Genomic DNA, 22390 nt, shown 5'->3' on the forward strand with positions numbered 1-22390 from the left:
AAGTGTGTGTGTTTTTGCTTTTAAATGCTGCTTTAGGCTAGAAATATTGCGATATGCATTGAGTTCAAGGATTCTGATGAAGAGGATTCTTTGCCTTTAAAGGTTTGTTTTTTGATTTTTGTGACTGATAAAAGAAGATAGTGGACAGTTATCTGTGTAACACAGCAGTGCTGGATTAATTTATCTCATTTGGGACGGCAGCTTTCTGTCCTCCTTTTGCATTTGGCATAAGAGTATCTTCTAGATGACTTGCTTGTTTTTAGTATAAAAGATTACGTAAGAACCCTCAGAGCATTTCATTTCTTTATATCAACAAAAATTCCAAGAATAAACTTATTGTGAACAAGGGTGGCTTATTCTTTAAGTTAAAACAGTAAAGCTTTAGATCAACGGCAGAACCAACCTCTGTGCTTGTTTATAAGCTACAACAGTGTATAAGGTGAAATCATAGTGTCAGTTCTACTGCGCAGCATGCAGACTACAGGTCATATTCTCTGTCTGTGCAAAGGAACCAGGTTAAACACAACTTAAAATATTCCAAATTCTAGGTGAAACAGATTCTAAGCTGAGAGTGAAAAAGGATCACGGGATTTTTTTGTTCTTTTTTCCTTTTTTCTGTTATTAGTGTATCTATGGTAGGCCAGGTGGACCAGTATTTACTAGAAGTGCGTTTGCTGCTGTTCTGCACCACCATCAAAATCCAGAGTTTTATGATGAGGTAAGTTACCTTTATGAGATAACTTTTACTGGTTTAAGTGTTATGTAAGTTTCAAAAATACAAGAAAAGATTTGAGGATTTCAAAGTTCTTGATAATGATTTCAGTTAAATCCAACCCCCCTTTTCACTTTAAGTAGATTTCTGTAAGTTTTGTGTGTGTTATTCTTGATCTTGCTTCAAATAACATATAAACTGGAATTGCTTTTCACGTGTGTAACCAGTAAGGCATGTCACAAGTCTAGCTGAAGACTTATACAAAGGTTGTGGTTCTTTGCCTTTCAGATTAAAATAGAATTGCCCACTCAGTTACATGAAAAGCACCATTTGTTGTTCACCTTTTACCATGTCAGCTGTGACAATTCAAGCAAAGGTAGTACAAAGAAGAAAGATGTTGTTGAAACACAAGGTTTGTACGTTAATGCTTTAATTCCAGTAACTACTGGGGAGATTTTAAGAAGTATGCTTATCTGGTAACCTGTGATTTTTGTGATCCATATAATGCTTTCTAATAACGTTATACTGACTGAAAGATTTCATTAAGTACTTCTTTTAATTTAAATGTTTCAAATGTTGTTTTAGAATGTATATCAAATGTTTTTTTTTCAAACTCAGTGACAATTTATTTGCCTTTTTAATTGTTTCTAATAATTTGAGTTCAAATCATTTGGCCCTTACAGTAACATTTCCTGGTTTATGAATTACATATCGGAATTGTACAGTAAGACTTTCATAAGGGTTTATGTAAAGATTCATAACATATTTAAAATTACTTGCCTTTCATATTCCATAGTTGGGTATTCTTGGCTTCCTCTAATAAGGGATGGAAGAGTGGTGACCAATGAGCAACACATCCCAGTGTCAGCAAATCTTCCATCAGGCTATCTTAGTTATCAAGAAGCGGGGGTTGGAAAGGTATGTTATATAAAATTGCTCTAATCTTTCAAAAAAAGATGTGAAGAGAAGGTTTGGTTGTTATTCCCCAGTCTGATAAGATTTAAGTAATTTTCTAGTAGAAATTTTTTTCTTTTATAGTTGAAATGGAGCGCTTTGCAAAAATTAGACATCTGACTTGGAAACAAACCAACCAAGACAGAAATGGGAGACAAAATTTATGACTAAATTCTGATTTCTACAAGAATTTGAATCAACCTAACCTAAGATAGTTTTCTGTTTCAATTGTTAAGTACTTATTTCTGTTATTATTTGGCTGATGTACCTAGGAAATGTTTGTTTCTTTTTTTTTTTTTGTAATAATTAACTAGAAGTTAAAGTAATTTTAAAATATATTAAACTATTTTGAGTCTATGAAGATATGCAAATAATCTGAAGTCCTTTACTAAATTTTTTTTAGCATTTCATGCTGTCTCCTTTCAGTAAGTCCTTTATTCCTGAAAAAGTCTTATTCTCACATCTTGATTTTTGTGATCCCTTTATTTCACTAGTAAAATTTATGGTTGTATTTTTCAAAGCAGAAAGCTTGCAAAACTGTAGTAATAAAAATGATACTGAGGAGGATACAAAATGTTAAATGTGATAGGGGATTTGACTAAGAGAATGAAATGCAGAGACAAAATTGACTCATTTTGGAGGAAGAGGCCTAAAATCAACAGCAAGAGGTGCTGCTCTCTTCCTATTCTGCCACCTTTTCTTTTTCAAACTCTGCTGTAAGCTTTCCAACCATCATCTCCTTCACATCGTTCATCTTTTCACATTGTAGGTGTACTCTTTATAACCTCTGCTGTTTGTCTCTGCTCACGCCCATGGGTAGAAGGTTAGGACCAATATGACTAGTTGTATATCTAGCAGTAAAATCTCTCTCTAACTGGTTGTGAGGGTAGACAGCTGAGCATTCCCATTCTCAGTTCTTTGGAAATGAGATGGGAAGGAAGCACTGACTGCTTCACGTACCAGTGACTTATGTTAAGTTTTGAACTGTGTCTGTATCTGTGGAAATTCTTGTGTTACTTTTCTCAGAAAACTAGTAGAGATTTCTCTCTAGTCAGAAGTTTCTTTGCAGACTTGTAGTGGAAACATGAAATCTGTGACTTATAAAAAAGCAATTTTGTTAGCCAGTGAGGGAACTACTGTGGGACTTCGCTTAAAAGAGCATTTTAAGCTTCATAAATGCTTTTGGTAATATTGCCTGCATAATTTTCCTTTTTTTATATTCATTGCACACATTTCTTCAACCTCTTTGTTTTGTTTTTTTTTTGGAAAAAAAAAAAAAGTGTTGCTTGTGGTACTATAAACTAATTATTTTACTCTAGTATACTGCTGCATTATTTTATTTTTCCTCTGCATGTGTGTGTGCAGCATTCTGGTCCTGAAATTAAATGGGTAGATGGAGGCAAACAACTGTTAAAAATATCCACTCATCTGGTGTCCACTGTGTATACACAGGTGAGTCATAAACCAAATTAAATTAGAGAACGTTTTATGGATAATGTATGTTTGTTATATGTATACACAATATTTAGGAAGATTCTTAAACTCAATACCCTGATCTCTTTGTTTTTGTCTCTTGGACACTCTGCATGGTATCTGTCTTTCACATCAGCTGTGAAAAACAGCAGATCTTAAATGGAAGCTATTCAAAATGTGACCCTTTTGTCTAACATTGTCATCCATTCCAATCTGAATTTTCCTGTTAGATGAGACGTCATAGTTGTCTGAAAACTATTTACTGGCATGTCTACAAATCAATGAGTCCTCTTATAGCTGCTCATAAAATACATATTATGATTGGTTGGGATAACTAACTTTAAGTATGCTATTTTCTGCATGTCAGTTGGTTTGAAGCAAATACAGGTGGTATTTTGTGTAATGAGTATTCAAAAATCATTGGAAATTTCTTATGTGAATTAAAAAAAAATCAATGTTACATATAGACTAAATTAGTCTTCAGAGTAGTGCACATCAATTATTTTTGAAAATTGTATCTATGGACACATGAGGATTTCTATATAAAAATATTTTTAATGTGTTTTGTTTTGGATTATGGATATCAATGTTAGATATTGTTTAATTTTTTGTTCTTTTTTGTCTTTACAGGACCAACACTTGCATAATTTTTTTCAGTACTGTCAGAAAACAGAGTCTGGAGCACGTGCACTAGGAACTGATCTTGTAAAATATCTGAAGGTATAAAATGGCAGTGAATAACAGATACTACTATTTATTTATACTTTTGCAAAACATGGGAGCTTCAGATGTTTTCTAGGTCTCATTAATGGAATATGCAGTATAAAGCGAACAAAAAGTTACTTCTTGCCCTAGATAAATTTACAATTGCATTATAAGAGGAAACCATGAAGGAATAATGAACCTCTTTACGTCTCACTTCCTACTGTTGGTACTTTTTTGGAAAAAAAAAAAAAGTTCTGTCAAAATACAAACAAAGGAATCATCCAGGGTTTTAGAAGTCCTAGTCATAAAAGGCATTTTTGTCATAGGTGCAGCTTAGCCTTCTTGTCTTCTGGTTGTGGTTTTGAGATCAGTCGGGGCACTGAACCTTTATCACTGGACTTAACCTGTCTTTTTTTTCTCTCTGTATAATAAGGATGGTATATTTTGAGTATCTATTATCATGAATTAGAAGTCTTACAGTCTGACCTGTGGCTCATTGAAGCTTTTTAAAATTGTCAGTATCATTTCCATCACTTTTTTTCAAGGGATGTAACCTTCCTGCTACTTGAGGTGCCAGAGAAAATGGCAGATGTTTTCTGGTATCAAGAAGAAGGGAATGTTTATTGCCCATACTGGACCTCAGGGAATTGAATGTCTTTGTTGACAAGTTCAAGTGAAGAAACAGAATTTGCTCTTTCTGGTGCTGTAATATAAAGCAGTTGGTCTGGGAAACAGTCAGATGCTATGTGAGAAGAGCCATCATTACTAAAATCTCTGCATACGTGACAAGCCTGAATCAGTACTATTAAAAAATCAGTTTGCATACCATGGAGACCCTCTTTGTCAGGGTCCTGGCATCAGTAACAGCTCATGTTATGAGGAGTGGAATGTCCCTGTACTTTGATGTGGGCAGTTGGTTCATTCTTACTTACTTCAGGAGCCGAGATTGTAAACAACCCTCAGTCCATTTCTGACCTGTTTGATTCGTTGGAATTCACAGTGCTTCGAGAAATCCCACTGTTTCTCAAGTTTATCAGAACTCTACTTGAATCTGATATAACCAAAATCTCTTCCAGGGAGTACCGTGGCAATTTCAGATATATCTTGCTACCCGCTGACCATCAAAAATGACAGCTGGAATCAAAGGGTTGATTCTCTTCTTGATATACAAAACTTTTGTTAGTCTGGTAGAACAAAATGACCATCAAATATTAAAGTATCATTTTAGGGAAAACTCAAAAGAACACTTCCTCAGATCACTCCCAAATCACATAATTTACTTCAGTTGTTTATGATCACATATGCTGTAGTACATTTAGGCAGCTTATTCCTTTGCTTAAACACTTAATTTACATTTATATTAGTTCCACATTAGCAAAATCTTTAGGTTCAGTGACAAGACCATGGCTTGCCAAAGTCCCTGGGACAAAATAATGCAACCACAGAGCCTTTTTATAACTTCTGATTCTCATCAAATGCCAGAATACTCTCACCACACAGTATGAACATGTTCCACACCACCAGTGATCATACTGACTTTATTGCCTCGCTTCATAGTAACAGAAAACAAATGCTGTCTTCTGTGTTAAGTTTCAAATTATGGCTGTTCTCAATTCCATTGGGCCAAATTCCGGTCTAGCTAGGCCTCCCAGGGACCCAAATACTTTTTACTTCAGTGTATTGCAAGCTTGCCTTCGGTGTCTCAGCCTGTACCTGCCTGTGCCAGACTTGGACAGCCTGTGGGCTAAACATTTTTTAAAGATCAACGTTTCCGTTTGCTGGTGACAGTTTCCTGCAGGTACTGTCTATGCTATAATGGCAATGACACATTTAAATACCTAGGATTTACTTTCCTCCATGAAGTCAGCATGCTACTGGCAGAGTAGCTTCAGTTACTGAACCTGACAAGTGTTCTTCTGTTCTCTGCTCTATCTGCTCTTGCTCTGCCTACCTGGGTTTTGTGTAAGCACCATCTGACACTTCTAATTAAAGGTTTTCTGAGACTCCCCTGACTCGAGATATTTGTGTGCTCTCCGTTGTGTTTCATGAGCCCAAATATCACTTAGTATCTCATAAGTTGAGGTATCTGCTTGTAGTTAGCTACCTACCTGAGAGATTAAAGGGCACAGCTACTTCTGGCAGTCTTAAGTGTAATTGAGTGCTCAAAGGCATCAGAAATTGGGTTATGAGTCACTTCAGAGTCCTGCTTAAAACACCACCTTTACCAGAAAACATCTGCATCCTGGACAAAAGTGTGATCTAAAATTCCATTTGCACGTTTACCCAATGCACTGATATTACAGAAAAGATGCTGTAGTGTATGACTGCTGTTTCCAAGAAAAATCATGTAGGAAGGAGGAAGACTGTTTTGAGTCCTGAATAGTGTGAATGTGTGTACAGGCGAACATTCAAAGCCATGGCAGCTACTTAACACTGAATGGAAATGTTTGCAATGTGTTATCTGTATGCATATCCAGCAAATACACTCTTCTTTTTTTTTTTTTTTTTGTTAAACTCCCTTTAACTCCAGGGAATTTTGTGGCATAAAACAATGTAGGATGAAATGCCATACACTACCTTTATGTCAGGGTGGTTACACCTGTAATATCTTTTGCATGTCATGGAATGCAAAGGCATATCATGAAGAAGTTGAGTGGTTAGTAATTCACTGTCTCCAATTTCCAGCATTAGGTAGTTAAGGATTTTAGTTTGTTCTGTTTTTTTAATGTATTAGTTTATTGTTTTGCAGTAACTAGTATAACTAGTATTGCACTTATCACAGGTAAACAATCTGTATGTTTTTTTGGAAGTCCTGTTTGCTAAATGTTGGCATTAGTAGACAAAATAGCAAAGTAAACCAGAGTGTCAGTGTCAGCTTGCTGTGCTATACACAGGTCATCTTTTCATTGAAGCATTACCTAGTATGCATTTGAATGGAAAAGTCCAAGTAACTACTTCTAAAATCCTTTTAACAAAGTCTAAGTTTTATCCATAATTTACCTAAATGTAGAAAATACTTGCCAAGCATTTATGTTGGAAACTATTCTCAGTTGCTTTCTCTGCAATTGTATTTCAGCTACTTAACACCAAATAGTGGAAGCAGCATGTATTTTTGGAAGAAGACTTGTATTAAAGTTGTTGTATTTTTTCAGAACTTATGATTTAAATGCTGTTGTTTCAAGAGAGTGACAGTATTACTGCTTTCTTTTAGAGCCTTCATGCTATGGAAGGCCATGTGATGATAGCTTTCCTGCCAACTGTTCTGAATCAGTTGTTTAGAGTTCTCACTAGAGCAACTCAAGAGGAAGTTGCAGTCAATGTGACAAGGTAAAGAATTTTAAGTGCTTCAAAGAATTTAAGTGACCACTGGATTATCACATAAATCTGTAACTGAGTAGCATTTTTGCTGTTGCAATCATAGCTTTCTTTGTAGGCTTACTTGGTTTCTGTCTTCTGTTTAGGGTTATTATCCATATTGTTGCTCAGTGTCATGAAGAAGGCTTGGATAGCTACCTGAGGTCCTATGTCAAGGTAGGTAAAAGTAAATTAAATGTTTCATCTTTTATTTATTTAAAAAGAGTATATTTAAATTTAGTTGCATCTGTTAAAATTCAATTGTTTCATATTATGTCATGGTTTCATGTTATTTTCTGGTTCTTCTCCCCAAGTATGCTTATAAAGCAGAACCCTATGTTGCTTCTGAATATAAGACAGTACATGAAGAACTGACAAAATCCATGACAACAATTTTAAAGCCATCTGCTGACTTTCTAACAAGCAACAAGCTGCTTAAGGTATACATTGAACTATACTTTTTACTATATGTTCTTATCTGGTCATAACTGAAGAATAGGAACTAACTATATTGAAATAGTTGTTGACTGCATGTGGCAATTTTACAAAACATTTTATTTTCTCCACAGTATTCATGGTTTTTCTTTGAAGTTCTGATAAAATCAATGGCTCAGCATTTGATAGAAAACTCTAAAGTAAAGGTATGTCAACTTTTGAAAAAAAATATGTTATTCTAAAGAGAATTTATGTAGTCTCTTCTTTCTCCAATCACATATTTTTACTGCATATTAGAAGAAAAAGGTTTATATATACATGGTTATGATTTGTATACAATAACTTGTAAGAAAGGGAGGGGACAAAGCAAAGCAGCAGGAGAAATCAATTAAAATAATAGAAAAAACTGCAGGGTTAGATTCAACATTATTATAAAAGGATAGAAAACCCTTGAAACCCATACAGTAGAGCAGTCTGTGTAAATCATCAGATTCTTTATTAAGATTTCTTAATATTTCTGGTACAATGAAGCTGGAAGCAATACATATCACTGTAGACTTTGATGTAAGTACTATCCAAAAATATGTGGGCTTTTTCCTGAGCAGTACAGTAGCTGTGATATAAAATTACTCTCAGAACAGTGAATCATGTGGTTTACAGTCCTTCTGTATGCAATAAGAAGTATCAATATTTAATTATGTGTTATTTCCTATGCTGGAAGGAGAACGCTAAAATTTTAGAAACAAGTATTTTTCTACCAGCTTGGTCTATAAGCAGTGTTTTTCTTACATCAGTTACAGCTTTTTAGTTTACTTACTCCTCTATTAAAGCAAGTCTTGAAAGTAAAGTTTCAAGTATACAAAATAGGCCCAGCTGAGTAACGTACCAAAGCTGATCTTAAATCTTTATCAGTATTTTCACTGGGTATTTAGAACATAACTGGAAGTCTGAAGTACATGAGGGGGTAAGGGGGGAAATAATTGTTGGGACAATGATCGGGGGGAAAAAGCTTGAGAGTGCTACACTTAATACTAGTTTGCTGTGGTATGATCAGTAGAGTTTGAGTCCCAGTTCAACTTGCTTTAAGTGTCTGGAATTTTCTAATAGATTTCATTTTTAAAGAGGTTATTGATTCATTTTTCATTTAAGAAGCATGTGAACTCCATGTGATAATTGGTCAAATGAATTTTTCATCATTAGATATCCTGTAAAGTAACATATTCGATGTCCAAATCCTAGTAACCATCACTTTGTCTTAGAATACTAATACAGAATAAAAATGTTTTCCTGTTCATGTTACTGGTTTACTTCTAGTTAGAAGAAGTAAAGCATACCACCAGACTGACTGTCATCTAGTAGTAAATAAAAAAAAATCTGCCTTAATACAGTATTCAACTGGACTCCCTTTAGCACTTATTACTGATACATAATTTGTGGAATAGCATAATAATAGAGAGGAAGAGCATGATTTCTGGATTCAAGTTGAACTATTCATTCTAGTGAAATACATCACACAGTAAGGATACCAGGTTTCAGCATTACACCCTTTGTAGAAATAAAGGGATTTTTAACTTTTTTTTTTAACAATCTGAATTAAATAAGGAGAAAAATCTATGATGTGCATAACTTTTTCCCACTGCTTTAGAATGCAGGATCTCAGTCAGTTTGTGAGACTCCTCAGTTAGTAGCAAAATCGGTTGTGTGTTTTAAGCTTAACTTCCCCCCACCTCAGTCTGCCCAGCTGTATTTCATTCTGACTTTCGGTTTCTATGAGTAGATGAAACCTGCAAAGAATATCTGATTTCACCCTGTTATTTGAAGAGGTCCTTGAAGAGGACCTCAGATTTTTGCTTGTAGTGTCATGAGATTCTAGCTGCTGTGTTGCATTTTTACATAAGGAAAAGGAGTTGTCTCCATTTAAAACGTCGTGAAGAAGAGAGTGATCTCCTTTCTGTTACTAGAAAGAAAGGATGAAATAATTTTTGTTTTTTAAATAAACTCTCAGCTTTGAATTGGCATAGTGGTTCTGGAAATTCTGGAACCTTTATTGGGAGATTTTTTTTAAAAACAGGTTAGACAATTTTTGTCAGAAAAGACGTCTTTTGTGCAAAGCCAACCTGACACACTCTAATACAGGTATTTGTGCTCTGTTTAATCTAGAAATGGGTCTTTACTTTGAGGGCCCGGGCAGAGGTACAAGTACTACAGATTTAAGTATCTTCTGAAGAGTGAAAGAGGGCGAGTTTTATCACTGCCTTCTTAAGCTGTCTAGGGAACTCTGACAGATACCATTTGTTTAGGAGTTTTTAGAATGCAAATATATGCATAAAGGGTTTGCTGTGCATGTAGTGCAGTGCATCCTTTCACATTTAAGATGTCAAACTTCTTGCTCATGTTAACTGATCAGCTGTGTGGGAATTCCTCAAAATTTATAGCAAAAAGAAAAGACTTAAAACTTTTTCTACCACTAATCAATAGAAATACTGTTAATGCAAACCCAAGTGAGAAAAATATTCAGATGGACTTTTTTCTGTTCTTCACTTTTTTTTCTGTTTCATAGTATCTGTTGAAACAATTCATGATCTGTAAACTTATATTTCCATGTTTGTTGAAGAAATTTTTGCCTCTTTCCACTCTGTGAATGGAGTATTTCTTATTTCACCCCACTATTTTGAACTTATTATAATCAGTTAAATTAATTGTATTAATTTAATTAATTCAACTGAAATGAAAGTATAACCTTATAAAGCAGAAAACACTGAAAAAGCTGAAATTTTCTAGAAACTTCTAGAATTTAATTCAAATTTTAGGATTTAAAAATTATATTGAAAAAACTGAAATAATTTTTGTTGCTTTTGGTACTTATCTGACAGTACAGTATTTTGCAGTATTCAGCTGTGTGAGAACATACAGTTTTTCTAATTACAGAATGTGATGCATCTGGGCAACATTTTCAAAACATGGTGTGTGTGAAACTTGTATAGCTTGAGGATGTTTTCTATTGGATTTGGTAGGTGATACTCTGAAAAACAACAACATCCTGTTTTTGCTGGGCAAAACAAAGTTTATGTAGTTTTTCCTGATTTTAACAAACCTACAGAAATCCTCACAAGTTTGGAAACAGCATATTGGTTTAAAAAAAATCTTCAAAGAAACCACTAACTTGCTGTCATGCAAACCCATTTCCTTAATTTAATTATAACTTCCTTACAATAGGGATTACATTTTTAAATTGAGATCAGATGGTGGATAAAATAAGTACAGTAGAATGTCATCTTTTTTTAAAGCAGGAATCTGTATAAACAAACAAAAAACAAATGCAATTTACTTTTCAGAATGACTCAGCCAGTGTCCATGTTTTCAGTATCCTTTCCCATGTAATCTGCATTTCTTGTATAGTATGGTATTCTACCATTCACACTACTACTAGTTATTGACTATTTAAAAAAAAAAATTATTATTATTTCTTTCCTTCACAAGTGCTGTACTGACTCATTTCCTCAAAGCCTAACGTGTCTGTAATCCTAGTAATAAATTATGTTTGGAGAGCACTGGCATATACATCTGAAGTACAAATTCAATTTAATAAGACTCTCATTTTAGGGAAAACAAAGTTATTAAAGGAATAACGTGTCAGTTACAGATACCTGAGACTGATTTGATTAACTCGTGTTATGGAAATACAGTGTTAAGTGAGGTAGGCATAACTATTACTCAGAAAGTCCTCCATCTCTTAGATGTCTAAGTGACTTAAGTAACTATAAGAGAAGGCACTGATTATTGTCCTTTTTTTTTAGTAGTAACAACCAGTAGCTGAGACCTAATGGCCTCAGGTTTGCAGTACAGCAATTCATTTTGTGATTTACTATATGCTGTAAATTACATGCTGTATGAACTGTGGTCTTCTGAGATCGATTTCTAAGGGTTGTTATGAGTAAGCTTAGGATTTTCATTAAAATGCACCAAAAGATGTAGACAGGAGACAATTCAGTGTGTGTTTATATTTCTGAAGATTGGTCTAGGAATTATGAGCTTTCTTTAAGTGATACTTTACATCAACTTGTTGCATCAAATTTTGTCTATTACATGGTTTTGTATGATAATATACATTCTGAAAAAATCTTGTTCATTTTAAGTAATCTTTCTGCCCTACAAAATTCTTTAAGTAGGCTTAAAAAAATACATAATTTCATTTTAATGATATGTTCTACCTATGCTACACAGTGAGGGTTTTTTATAGTCTTAATAAGTTCTGTGGCCATAAATCTTTCTAAGATGATAACAGTTCATGCAGAGACTTTCTTATGCAGCACTGAAACTACCAAAATGTTGCCATGTTTTTCATAGGACTTACAGGTGTAGAAGCATGCAGTAATTCTACCTAAAGAGGAAAAAAAAAAAACCCAAACCACAAACCCAAACCCGAAAAAACCCACCCCCAAACCCCTAAGCTTGATACTGAAAAATATGTGTCTGGCTTCTATTGATGTCCCACTCAATAGAGAGTTCTGCATGCTAGGTATACTAGTTGTGTAGGAAACTTATTTATTTCAGGATAATATTTTGTTTCTTTTTAATAGTATCTTCAAATGCAACCCCCAAATATGAACTGTTCAATTGTACAAAGGAAAGAAATTATTTGTACACGCACCTTTAGATTCTAGTACTTTCCTCTATATCACCTTGAACTGCTGTTCTTATTCTTCCCCTGCAATATCATGACGTAAGGTTCATAGTTTATAAACTACCGGAGTGACTTCTTATGACAGATTTTTGTTGTTGTCTCCACATTTCAAGTTAAAAAAGATGTTTCCACTTCTAGAACTAACCCCATTGTCATCTTCCCTGTGATGTGAAAGAAAAAGGACCAGAACTCACCTCTTGTTTGCATATATCCTTATTCCTGATCATCACTTCTTGATTTACAAGCCCCTTAGATATCAAATAAATTATTTTGCTACCTTTTTTCTTTCTTACTGGGTAATGAATGGAATATGCATTCAGATATTTCCTACTTATGAGATCTGATAAACAAAGGCCTTTCTCAGTGCAGCAAAACTATTTCTGTAGAAAAATTTTGTAGTGTTTTTTAAAATATTTAATAACTGTCAAACAAAGACTGTTACAAGAATATGTAACAAGATGTAACAGGAATATATAACTGACTGGCATACCCACCAACAGAATTTTTAATTGTTATTTCATGAATGAGTAATGTTGATATTTATACAGGGGTCTTTTTCAACCTCGATACCTATTTTTTTAAAAAACAGAACTAAAAACTTTGGAGCACAGTTCAAACACAAAGGGAGCAAATTGTGTAGTCATTGATTTCTGCAGGGCCTTGCTAATGACTTGTTCTGGAATGTTGCATTCAGTATAGTTCAAAAACTTATTTAAATAAAAAAGTATTGAGAGCACTGATTTCAGTTTTCAGAAAGAAAAGACATAATGACTGTACAGTTGAAACAGTTTTTGTCAACAACTTCTTCAGCCTCACACCACCCGTCATTAAGTCCCTTCAGACAAAAGACAGAGTCTTTATTAAAGATTGTAAGATGTATGAAAATAAAAGAGGCTCTGCATGCCAAAAAGCTGAAGAGAACTTACTGAACAATATGGGTCAGAATGTACAAAATCATTGATGAAGATAGTATAGATGGTGAGTGGAAAGGAGGAAATTGTGAACGTAGAGGAAATCTTTTAAGCTAACTTGGCAAACTAGCTAAAAGCAAGGGAAAACTGTTCTGATTGTGGAAACTTAAAAAACATGAAGTCTGGAAGAGCTGAGATTTGAAGTCACTGATGAGCAAGAGAAAGAAAGAAGCGTGGATGAGAATTTCCACAATGGAAAACGGCAGAGGAGTTACTAAAATATTGTTGCAGACCAGCAAAAACTGGGTTTTTTTTTTCAAGACAGAAAAGAGAGTCTGATAATGCAGTTACTATATGTGAAGCAGCTGGTGTCTACTTTGCAAAGGAAGATAGATAAAATGAAAAGATTCTCTTTTATCCTTGGCTTCTGTCATCAAGTTTATTGTAGTATAGAAAAATATTAACGCTTTACACTCACAAACTTTTATATATGTGTTTTGTCATCAAAGATGGCCTTGCTTGAATTTTAATAACAGATGTTAGTGCATGTTATAGTATCCTCTTTTAACCAAATGCTCTTTTTTCCTCCTCAGTTTAGAAAGTTCAGGAAAATCTTGAATTAAAAGAAAATGTTGCTATAATTGACAAATAAGAAAATTTGAAAGCTTTCTTTGTCTCCCCTTTTCCTGCCAGGTTATCTATATCTTAATCTAAAGTAAGTTTTCTGATCTGTTTTGGTGTTATAAACTATATTAAATATTGTATCTGAATTTGTTTCTAGCTGTTGCGAAACCAGAGATTTTCCGCTTCCTTTCACCATGCAGTTGAAACAGTTGTTAATATGCTGATGCCACACATCACTCAGAAGTACAGAGACAATCCAGAGGCTTCAAAAAATGCAAACCATAGCCTTGCTGCCTTTATAAAAGTAGGTACACAAGTGACTTGGTCTCTGTGGTTATTTTTTTAAATATTTCTGCTTCTTCATGGATTTTAAAGAATGTTAAAGCCAATTCATATAAAACTGAATATGCATAATGCTTTTTAGGTATAATTCTATGTCCAAGGTAAAATGCATTGAAGTATAATTTGTTTTCTGTAATAGAGAAGACATCTGTTCAAAAGTTTGATATTTTGTTAATGTATTTATGTTTTATCCAAAATGTATTTTGAATTTTCTATTTTTTTCCTTTAAAAATATTATCTAGGTTACCTTCTAATTCTACAACAGCTTCATACCTTGAGTAGTGTTTTATTTGCGTGAATGTTATGTAGACAGACTTTCAGCGTCTTTCCTTTTTTAGCCAATAATATCCAGTAGGGAGAAAAAAGGATGGGAAATAAAATGGTAGATAAAGCTGCTAGTGGCATGTCATTTTCATTTCTGTCAAGACAGAGTTCTCTTCAAACTGCTTTTTACTTACAATTTGTTTACATTCTGCACTCTAAGGGAAAATCTGGTATTCGTGTATTTAGTCTGGTTGTTTTACTGGTTTTTATATTCAAATTGAAATATCAATAATGTGTTTGGAAAATAAACTTGTTAAATACAGAAATATAATTACTGAGCACTGAGACAGTACTAAATCATTTCTATCTTGGTTTTGCTTGTTTTCCCCAGAGGTGTTTTACTTTTATGGATAGAGGCTTTGTTTTCAAGCAAATCAATAACTACATCAGCTGCTTTGCCCCAGGAGATCCGAAGGTACTCAGTGTTTTTAAACAAACTATTTTTAGGAGCTGCCTCTTCTTGATGCATGTGGATAAAGTCCTGCATTAATTCCTCAGACTTCTTCCCAGTTACGCTCAAACTCCCTGCGCTGTGCCTGGGGCATTTTTTCCCCATCAAGTCACTTTTTCATATTTTGATTCCCATCTTCAGGTGCAACTTTATCACCGTAGAGTGTGTGTATTGTGAAAGTGGTAGGGGTTGGGGGTGCAACACCAACAGAAATTTTAAGCCTGAATGTGAGAAGGGTTAAAGTTGGAAGAGTTGATATCTGATGAGCTTCTGTACATTTACTGTGATGGTGAACGCATGTACCAGATGTCCAAAGAATTTCTTCTGTGGGTCCAAACTTTTCTTACATCAATACGTAATATGCTAGTAAATTTAAATCAATTTAGACAATGGGAACAGTAAATAGAACTACAACCAGTTATCAAGTATGAGTTATGCTGGAATTACACTGCCATATGGAACTTTGACAAGTCTATATCCCTCACACTGCAAGAGTGAGAGAAATCACCCTTTTGTGTTAGAAAGCTGCTTTTAATGTGTTATTCAAATCTCTGCACCAGTTGTTTAATTTATACTTTTAAATTATTTTTGCAGACTCTTTTCGAATTCAAATTTGAATTTCTTCGTGTAGTCTGTAATCATGAGCACTACATACCTTTGAATCTACCAATGCCATTTGGAAAAGGCAGAGTTCAGAGATACCAAGGTAAATTCTTCCAAAGAAGTCTATGGTATATTTGTTAGATGTCACCTTTTTATTATTACGTGTGTAGACTGTGTAACCTCAAAACTATGAGATGGAAACCTCAAAAGTGTTAGATGGAAGCCTAAAGTTGTAATCCTTTCATTTAAACATTAAAGAATAGTTTAGGCAGCGGAGTAATCTATCCAAAATATCTAGTCATTGAAAGATATGGTAAACTACATCCTTGACTCTGCCTCCTTTTCCTGCTATGATTATCAAGTTTGCATTTTTTCATGAGTTAGCTTTTAATTCACTAGCTGCAGAAGCCTGCAACACTCTGGTGCGCAGTGTGAGGTTTGGTGTACTTTTTACTTTTTTTCATATACCCATTAAGGTTAAAAGGGACTTCAGCAGGTCTGTAGTCCAACCTCCTGCTCAGGTCACCTCAAGCCTTCCCTTCTCCAGATGGAACAAGCTCAGTTTCTCCTGACAGGGCATGAGCTCCAGCCCTCTAACTACCTTGGTGGTCCTTCTCTGGTCTCACTGAAGTTAAGACCTTTCTTGTACTAGAAGGCCCAAATACTACACACAGCAAATAACAAATGCCAAGTAAAGGGGAATAAACACTTCCCTTGATAAACTGGCTATCATCCTGTTGATACAGCCCAGTACGCTGTTAGCCTTCATTGTTGCCAGAATGCTTTGCTAACTCCTGTTGAAAATACTGTCCACCTGGATCCCTAGGTGTTTTTCAGCAGAGGTGCTCCCAAGCTAAGGCATTCCACAGCTGGTACCATTGCAGGAAGTTCATCCATCCCAGGTGCAGAATTTTGCATTTGTCCTTGTTGAATTCAGTTAACGTTTCTGTTGACCCATTCCTGTAGAATCCAGATTCTTCTCAAATGCAGCTCTGCCCTTGAGCATATGGACTGTACCCCATCCACAAACTTGATGAGGGTGCACTCCATCTCCTCTTTCAGGTCATTGATGAAGTATTATTAAGTAGGATAGACCCTGGAAAACTCCTCTTGTTGCTGGTCTCCAAGCAGAGTACAAACCATTAACCATCAACCTTGAGCCAATTGATCTTACTTTGTTCGCACATTTAGGTATCTATTCACTTAGGCTGTAATGTCTCGGTTTGGATACAATGACCATGTGGACATCTGATGTTCTCCCCTTATCCACAGATCTAGTAAGTTCATTGTAGAAGACATGTCAATCGAGCATGGTTTATCCTGGGTAAATCTATCCTGACCATTCCTGGTCACACTTCTCTTCACTTGCTGAAAAATGGCTTCCAAGAGGACTTGTTCTATGACTTTTCCAAGGACCAAAGCAACACCTGTAGTTAACTGGATTATTTTTGCCCGTTTTTGGAGATGTGTGCAATGTCTGCCTTCAGTCATTGCAAGGTTCCAATTATGGAAAACCCCTGATCACCATGGCGTAACAAAGGTGATAGTGAGTCATCTTCCAATGATATCAGCTATCTCTCTCAGCATCTCACCTGGTGCTGTGGATTTGCATGGCTGAAGGTCTCTTGGGAGATCCCTGACCTGATCCTCATCCACTACTGATAACTCTCTTTCTTGAAGCTAGTCTCTAGACTCTTAAGGCTTGGGAACCATAGCAGAGAAGGATAAGGTAACAAGTGTATGGAGTACTTCAGCCTTACCCAAGTCCACTGTCCCTAAATCACAGTTGCGATTCAGCAAATATCCCATGGTTTCCTTATTCAGGGTTTTAATGCTAATGCAGTGATAGAAGCCGTTCTTGTTGCCATTGATGTCCATTACCAGTTTCAGCCATAGCTGAGCTTTGGCTTTCCTGGCACTATCTGTGCATACTTGATCAATGCTTCTATATTCCTATTTTGTTGCTTGTTTTTCCTCCCTCGTGTGCTTTTTTTTTTTCTTTTGCACTGGAGCTCAGTCATGAATGCTCTATTTAGCCCAGCTGGACTCCTGATACATCTAGCCTTGTGCCAGAAAAATAGTATGTTAGCCATTGCATTCGTGGCTGTGAAGACATTATTAATTTCTTCCAGGCACTGAACTGTAGCAGACATCAATAAGCAGAGGTGAGGAAGTTGCTTTGACAAGTAACAAGTAAACCATCTATATTTTCGTAGTTTAGCCTAGTTTTTTCTGAAATATTTATTTAGTGGACTCTGTTGGCTAAGTAAAGTTGAGTATAACTAAATAAAGCTTTCATCAAGGTGATAGAACAAGATTTGGGACTAAGAGATGGATGGCTGTATAGAACTTTTTTCTGTCTTTGGCTTTTTCAGCCTTCATGAGTGTCTTGGATAATAACACTGCATAAATATTTCCGTAGAAAAGGGACTATGAATTGTTTGTTTAGGGGGCCTAAGAAAAGAGCAAAATTAGAGAAAATAGTGTTTCTGATTACACAATAAAGAACAGTGTAAAATGGTGCTCCCTGGTGAACTAGGAGCTTGGCCAGGAAAGACGACCTTTATCAGAAGTGTTTCTGGCTCTGTTTTGCCATATCAAGCAAAAGAGATCTAGGGTGACGTGGTTGGCTCTTAAGTGAGTTACAAGAAGGGCTGTAGAACATCCGTGCTGTTTTTTCTGTGTTTCTTTCTGACTTAATGGTCTCTCGTACCGGGAGAGCCCTTTGAAAAATTTAAGTGCTTTGAGATTAGCATCTGTTTCTTGATTACTGTATTAAACTATGACAGTGAATATGAGAAACTCCTGAACACCTCAGCTGAAATTTTACACATATATATATTCTAATAAATAAGATCTTCAGGCTAAAGTTTCTCTTCAGCTGTCATATTCAGTACATAAACGAACTGGATTATTTTATTACACAAAAAATACTTTTAAAGGGGAGCAGTTTGACTTTGCTGTGTCAGATATGCTGGGTTTGTGTGTATGTGTCTATATAATACCTATAATCTATATGGGGCTTAGTATACATATTTACAGTTAGCTACTACTAGAAATACTTCATGAAATAAAATTGCATCGCAGTGGGTTAAGTGCAAATGTTCAAATAAAATGTTCTTGAATTCCAATTCTATTGCCATTAACACTGACTATATAAATATTTCTGGAAAATATAGTATTGTTTAATTGTAGCAGAAAAATTGTCTACTGTATTACAATGCAAGTCTGATTTCCGTACATTCATGTATGTTATCTTGTTTAAATGTTATTGTGTGATATATTGAGATGAAATTGCATAATTTGGTCATGTGTGTTGCAAATGCAGTCTCTTCATTACATTTTTACTACACACTGCAAATTTTTAGGACCATTTTCTTAGAGAAAATCAATTAACCAAGATCACAGTTGTTAGCAGACTTTATAGTTTATATTCATAATAGATACTTGTGTAAGATAATGAAGAAGGAACTTAATACTGTGGCACAGAAATCTAAAACTGCTTAATCCATGTTTTGCCTGCAGTCCTTCAGATTTATTAACCTAGGACTGAACCACAGACTAAAAATTAAATTCTACTTGTACCATACAACTAAATTCATGAAAGATAGAATTTGCACAACCTTTGTGCACTATATGTGTTTTCAGTGCCTGAATATAGATTTAAAATTTGAATTTGGAGCTATAAAAGGCTGCTCCAGATAAATTTAATAGGAACACTTTTGAATATTGGACAGTATTTAATTATTTTTTTTTAAGATAACTTATTTAGATTTATCCATGTTCTGTTGATTGAATATATATCGTCATTGTGTGTTTAATAAATGCATCATTATGCAGTGAATTGGGCTGGGGATGTATTAATAACTATGATTAAATATTCTATGTGTATGAATATATATGAATTTGTCAATAATGTTGGAAACATTTCCGTTCAGCCTTAAGCTAATTGATAAATTGATTTAAGTAATACCATTCCTTACACAGAACTTGTACTTTACTTCCAGACCTTCACCTGGACTATTCGTTAACTGATGAGTTCTGTAAAAATCACTTCTTAGTGGGACTGCTTCTAAGGGAGGTGGGCAACGCGTTACAAGAGTTCAGAGACGTGCGGCAGATTGCTATCAGTGTACTCAAGAATTTGATGATAAAGCATTCTTTTGATGATAGATATGCTTCCAGGGTAAGTGTATTGCTATTCTAGTAGTACAAAATAATAAAGATTAAGTGTGCAAACATTTCTGTCACAAAAAACTTGTTAATTTGCAACAATGCTATTTCTGTTCAGACTGTGATGAAAATATGTATGAAAATTTTATCAAAATCAATCTGAAAATCACATATTTTTACCAAATGAAAACACAAAGTGCCTTTTAACATAATTAGGTGTGTTTATTACGTTTTATTACATTTAGCACAGTGTAATCTAACTGTTGTTCTTAAAGTAACCAGATTTTTACAATGTTTTTAAAGCTCTTATTTTCATTAAACGTTAAGGTCTAATATTTGTCAGCTGTCCTTCCATCATGTATTATTTGTAAAATAAGTATGAGAAAGTTACAAGCCATAGTAGTAAATTTTGAGTGATTTTTAATTTTCCTGACTTTTTTTAACTTCAGCTGTGCTGTGGAGACGCCATAAAATTTTAATGGAAGATATCGTTAATTTATCAAGCTAACATAATATTAATTTACTTGGTTCATCTTAGCTAAAATCATATTAATTTAGGGTTTTTTTTCTGCATTATATTGAAACAGTAAATAAAATTTACTGACCTTCTGTGAATTAGAATTAAATACAGTGAAGATCACTTGTTTTGCCATTTATGAACATATCGATGTGGGCCCTAGCTTGGCAAATATCTATTAAATGCTCCTTTTTTGTAATTTAGGATTGACTAGCTTAAAAAAAATCAGTGATTAAAAATTAAATCTGTAATTTGTTAATGAACTGTTAAACTCTAAATAGAGCCATCAAGCAAGAATAGCCACTATGTATTTGCCGCTCTTTGGACTGCTCATAGAAAACGTTCAGCGAATCAATGTTAAAGATGTATCTCCATTTCCTGTTAACCCTTCCAGCAATGTGAGTGACTGTTTCTATTTGATATTCTGAATTATTTTTATAATAATTTATTGGTAATGTGTATATGGAACACCATACTTCTCACAAACAGGGTTTCATAAGCTTCAGAAGTTTGTTCTCCTTGTTTTTTTAGAATCATAGAATGCGCAGGGACACCTTCCATTAGGCCAGGTTGCTCAAAGTCTAGTGGAAAATTATAAAGGTAAAAGCTTAATTAACCTTCATGATTTTGGCTGCAGTTTCTCTGGTCCAGCTAAGTTACGCCTAACATAATTGGCTAGTGTGGTCCTACATACAGGTTACAGTGGGTTTATTGATCTTTACTTGAACCTGTTAAGATTTTCGGAGAATGCTAGGCCACAGAGATTGCCACAGCATCATTCTAATGCCGTGTGATTATACTGCCGTGTAACATCTCACCTTTTCTATATCTCTGGTGCATGTGCCTATGTTTCAATACAAACTATAGACCACACAGGATTGGACCTACTGCATCTTTTTGAGTGTTCTAAGAAGAGCAGCCAAAGAAGCTGAAGGAACGATGTATTTGAAGTAAAAAAAATCTTTTTTTTTTTCTACAATTTAATGGCCTTCCTTTTGTATCTGTTAACCAGTTTTGATACATTTTTTGTGAGATTAAATTGTCTCTGTTTTTTACTCAAAAAATACCCTTCTCCAGTCTGCCTGCTAGTTTGTATAAACAGTTTGCCTCTGTTCTTGTGGATCCTGGCATTGGAGGCACTTGCACATACAGTGCCTGGCATTGGAGGCACTTGCATTTTTATGCAAGAGGACATTCCTCTGACATAAAACACATAGAGAATTAGTTGTTTGCTAAAATCCCAACAGATCCAGTAGTTGCTGTTGCTGTTCAGCAGAAAGAATTGCATATTGGTGGTAGATTTTAAGTTTATTTTCCAGTTCAGTCCAACATAAATGAAATAAATGGACCACAAAAAAAAATTGGTTAATTTTCTAGAAATTAGAGAATAATTTTTAACCATAAAGGAGTGTGCTTTTGGAACATCTGTAGTGTAAGAGGGCTGCAGGAGAATGAATTCAAATGGAATTTGTCAAGAATTGTATTGCTATATTATAGTGGCATACAATTATTGAATCGAAGATTTAATTATTAATGTATTTTATTTTTGTCCATATCTTGCTGTGTTCTATTTGGTATTAAGAAAGAAAGTCACAATACCCTTCCAACAAGAGAAATGTTTGGGTCTTTTGATGATATCTGTTTTATAGTGTTTAAAATGCAATGGAATATTAAGTTCTTCAATGTTTCCTGAGGTATATTAGGTTTTAGGCTATCCCAAGCTTGTGTAAATACCTGAACATCTCATTCCATCTTTTTGACCATATTTAATAGAAATTAAAATTTAAGAAACAAATGTATACCAAATACTGGCCTCAAAGGTAAAGTATGTCATATTCACTAAATCCATAATGTTGGAAAATAATAACCTCATTTTCCTCTCTTTTCCAAACAGAGTGCAAAGGATGATGCACTTAATTTGCCAACTGCAAGTCAGCTAGTAACACCACAAAAATCAGGAAACACATTGGATAACAATCTTCCTAAAGATCTATTTGGTGTTATCTCTGGCATTGGTAAGCACTTAAAAAATAAAATAATTTTGAAAAGAACCAGTTTCCTTTTTCCTTTGTTACCAGAAATAATTGTTGTGTTCAACTTTGGTTGCTCTCTGCATGTATACTTGAAT

The 22390-nt window shown here is 34.6% G+C and overlaps 1 protein-coding gene across 1 annotated transcript in view; it reads left to right on the forward strand.

Annotated features, from left to right (window-relative positions):
- The window catches only part of DOCK9 (dedicator of cytokinesis 9), a 110886-nt gene that overhangs the window by 41418 nt on the left and 47078 nt on the right, over positions 1–22390 (forward strand). Inside the window, exons 18-33 of the mRNA XM_082484944.1 lie at positions 37–102; positions 626–718; positions 1001–1124; positions 1509–1630; positions 3032–3118; positions 3770–3859; positions 7056–7171; positions 7306–7375; positions 7513–7638; positions 7768–7839; positions 14010–14156; positions 14850–14933; positions 15564–15675; positions 19580–19758; positions 20544–20660; positions 22157–22277. Coding sequence (XP_082341070.1) covers positions 37–102; positions 626–718; positions 1001–1124; positions 1509–1630; positions 3032–3118; positions 3770–3859; positions 7056–7171; positions 7306–7375; positions 7513–7638; positions 7768–7839; positions 14010–14156; positions 14850–14933; positions 15564–15675; positions 19580–19758; positions 20544–20660; positions 22157–22277 — 1726 coding nt within the window. The remainder of the gene's footprint in view (positions 1–36; positions 103–625; positions 719–1000; positions 1125–1508; positions 1631–3031; positions 3119–3769; positions 3860–7055; positions 7172–7305; positions 7376–7512; positions 7639–7767; positions 7840–14009; positions 14157–14849; positions 14934–15563; positions 15676–19579; positions 19759–20543; positions 20661–22156; positions 22278–22390) is intronic.

The sequence above is a fragment of the Vanellus vanellus genome (genome assembly GCF_965231255.1).
Source record: "Vanellus vanellus genome assembly, chromosome: 1".
Taxonomy (NCBI): domain Eukaryota; kingdom Metazoa; phylum Chordata; class Aves; order Charadriiformes; family Charadriidae; genus Vanellus; species Vanellus vanellus.